We start from the raw sequence: 2,431 nt of genomic DNA on the forward strand, positions 1-2,431 counted from the left end.
CACCGCGGACAAGAGAGAGAAATTCAACACTAATCATAATTTAGCAGCAATAATTGATATGGTAATAAATTACTATTTTAAAGCATAACTCATTGATAATATCCAGTACAAGAAAAAACAAAAGACTAAGAAACCAAATCTCAATCTCATTAAAAAAGAAAAAAAAATTACAATCTCCTTCAATAAAAGTATGTTCTTGTCCCTTATCATGCTGCAGATTTCATTCAATAAGATATAGCAAGAAAATCAAAATTTTATGCAGAAAAGTATAGATTCAAATTCAAATGTCTTTCACAAATATAATCCTAGGATGATGTTGATATAATCATCAAAAGCCTTTCCTGGAATTAGTTTCAGTATACTTTGACCATGTTCAACATGATGGTCTCAACATGAGGGTAAGCTAGGTAATCTTTCTTTGTACAACACTTAATATTTTGGTTTCTCTCTGGCTAATAAAAATGTATCTATATCAGTGTAAGATGGAAACAATCAAACACATAAAGTTGAAAGTGCGGGTTAGGCCTCTCAAGCTCAATTATTATATCCTGTTCTTTCATTGTCTGTCTCTATAATGCAAGAAGTCTTAGGGTCTAGTATGTTCTAATGTGGATCTAAAATGAAATGCAAGATTAAATTAAAAGCTTTTAGACCATAAATTTTGACAAATATTTCTAACTTTTGATGAAAACTAAAAAACAAAAAATTTGCATAAATGATAAATTTAATGATAAACTAATAAAATTTTTGCATAAAAAATAAGACAACGAAAAATTACTTATCAATTACAAATCACACCACTATAAGAAAATCCTCGTTTTTCTCTAAATTATCATAACTTGTATAATTTATGTTAGCCAAAAAATATTCTACATACACAAATTACACAAGTTGTATAATTACTTTCTTTTCAATGCAACAACACTAAAGTCTAATACACAACAAGAAATGAAAGGGTCAATAGAGAATCCTAACCTGAACCAAAACGCCGAATGTCAAGATACCACCAATAACTCTCTTTTGGGAGATTCAACTCTTCCAGTCGTCTATCAAGATAATCAAGGCGTTCTTCCCTTTGGCTTCCACCAATGAGCTCACCAACCTGAAACAAGAAAACTATAAAGTTAACATAAGCCATAATATTAAACCCGCTCAAAATTCTGATGTAACCCCCCACTAATGTCCCATAATTTCCCCATGACCTTGAAAACTTAGTTATTATCCAAAGCAACAAGTTTTTACCACTAGTCTATCCTCAAAATCATTTTTAAATTGCCCATTAATGGTGCTTGAAGATCCTACAAATCGAGATAATTGTTTAAACTAGGAAAACTTCATACTGGTTCTTTTTCCATTACCACTCGTCAACATACGCACTAGAGCATTTATAGGCAGAAAACAAGAAAGACTTCTCGCTCAAACTTGGCAGTGAGATATATAATGATTTTATTGTGAACATGCGATAGAGCAAAATTGTGCTTTCTGACTTACCCTTGGAACCAACACATCCATTGCTGCAACTGTTTTCCCGTCATCATTTAGCCTCATATAAAATGCTTTGATATCCTAAAACAAACATGATAAGCAGCAGCAGCAACATTCTTTAAAATCTTGCCAATGTAAAAGTAGAAGGTATACCTTAGGATAATCTCTAATTATCACCGGGCGACCACCAAAAGCATTTTCGGTAATGTATCTTTCATGCTCACTTTGCAAATCTGTTCCCCATTTTACCTGTAAAATTGCACAACAATGTAAAACATGAACCGCTTAGAACTAATGTTGAGTTCTGAAAATTTTCTGTTCTAGTGAAACTGAGCATTTCAGTAAATGTTAAATATTGAGACATCATAAATTTACCTTCATGTGAGTTCAAAAGTTTATTCAGGAAAGTATGCTACCAAAATAACAGCATCCTATCCGTAGAAACGTTGAAGCATAGAAACTCCAAACCAACTTCTGTGCAATTCTTACACAACATAATTATAGATTTTGTCTAAAAGCAAAAGTGAGAACCGTCTTGGGCCAACATTATGAACTCATTCATCGCGAATGCTGCACAAAGTGTTATATCTATTTGGAGCAAATATTTTTGAATCTTTTATATCCACATTATTACATTCACTCCACTCATTTCTCTTCCTAATCTTTAGACATTAATTTTCCGTACTTGTTGTAAGAGAAGAACGCAAAGATGGGAATAAATTAGACAAGGAAAAAGAAAAGGGTTGACATGACAACATGAAATTTCCATATACAATGTCAACATAGAAGTGCATAATTCACTTACTGTAATTTTTGGGTGTATTCACAAAATTAAATTTCTATGTGAATTGAAATGGTTTGATGTGAGATTAAAAATCAGTACTAGAAGTAAGAAAAGCACAGAGGCTGGAGAATTCTTTCTACTTAATCAACTTGGTGAATGAGT

General features: G+C 32.0%; 1 protein-coding gene across 1 annotated transcript; it reads right to left on the reverse strand.

Moving 5' to 3' along the window:
* Window positions 1–975: 975 nt before the first annotated feature.
* On the reverse strand, window positions 976–1,870 carry LOC110035403 (asparagine--tRNA ligase, chloroplastic/mitochondrial-like; the record flags this gene model as incomplete). The annotated part of the gene is made up of 4 exons (XM_020739637.1): window positions 1,861–1,870; window positions 1,639–1,734; window positions 1,492–1,566; window positions 976–1,102 (listed from the first exon to the last, which is right to left on the reverse strand). Coding segments are annotated over exons 1-4 (304 nt in total), but the record flags the coding sequence as incomplete, so codon positions are not given.
* Between the last annotated feature and the right edge of the window lie 561 nt (window positions 1,871–2,431).

This window comes from Phalaenopsis equestris, unplaced genomic scaffold, assembly GCF_001263595.1.
Source record: "Phalaenopsis equestris unplaced genomic scaffold, ASM126359v1 Scaffold197621, whole genome shotgun sequence".
In the NCBI taxonomy this organism is placed as follows: Eukaryota; Viridiplantae; Streptophyta; class Magnoliopsida; order Asparagales; family Orchidaceae; genus Phalaenopsis; species Phalaenopsis equestris.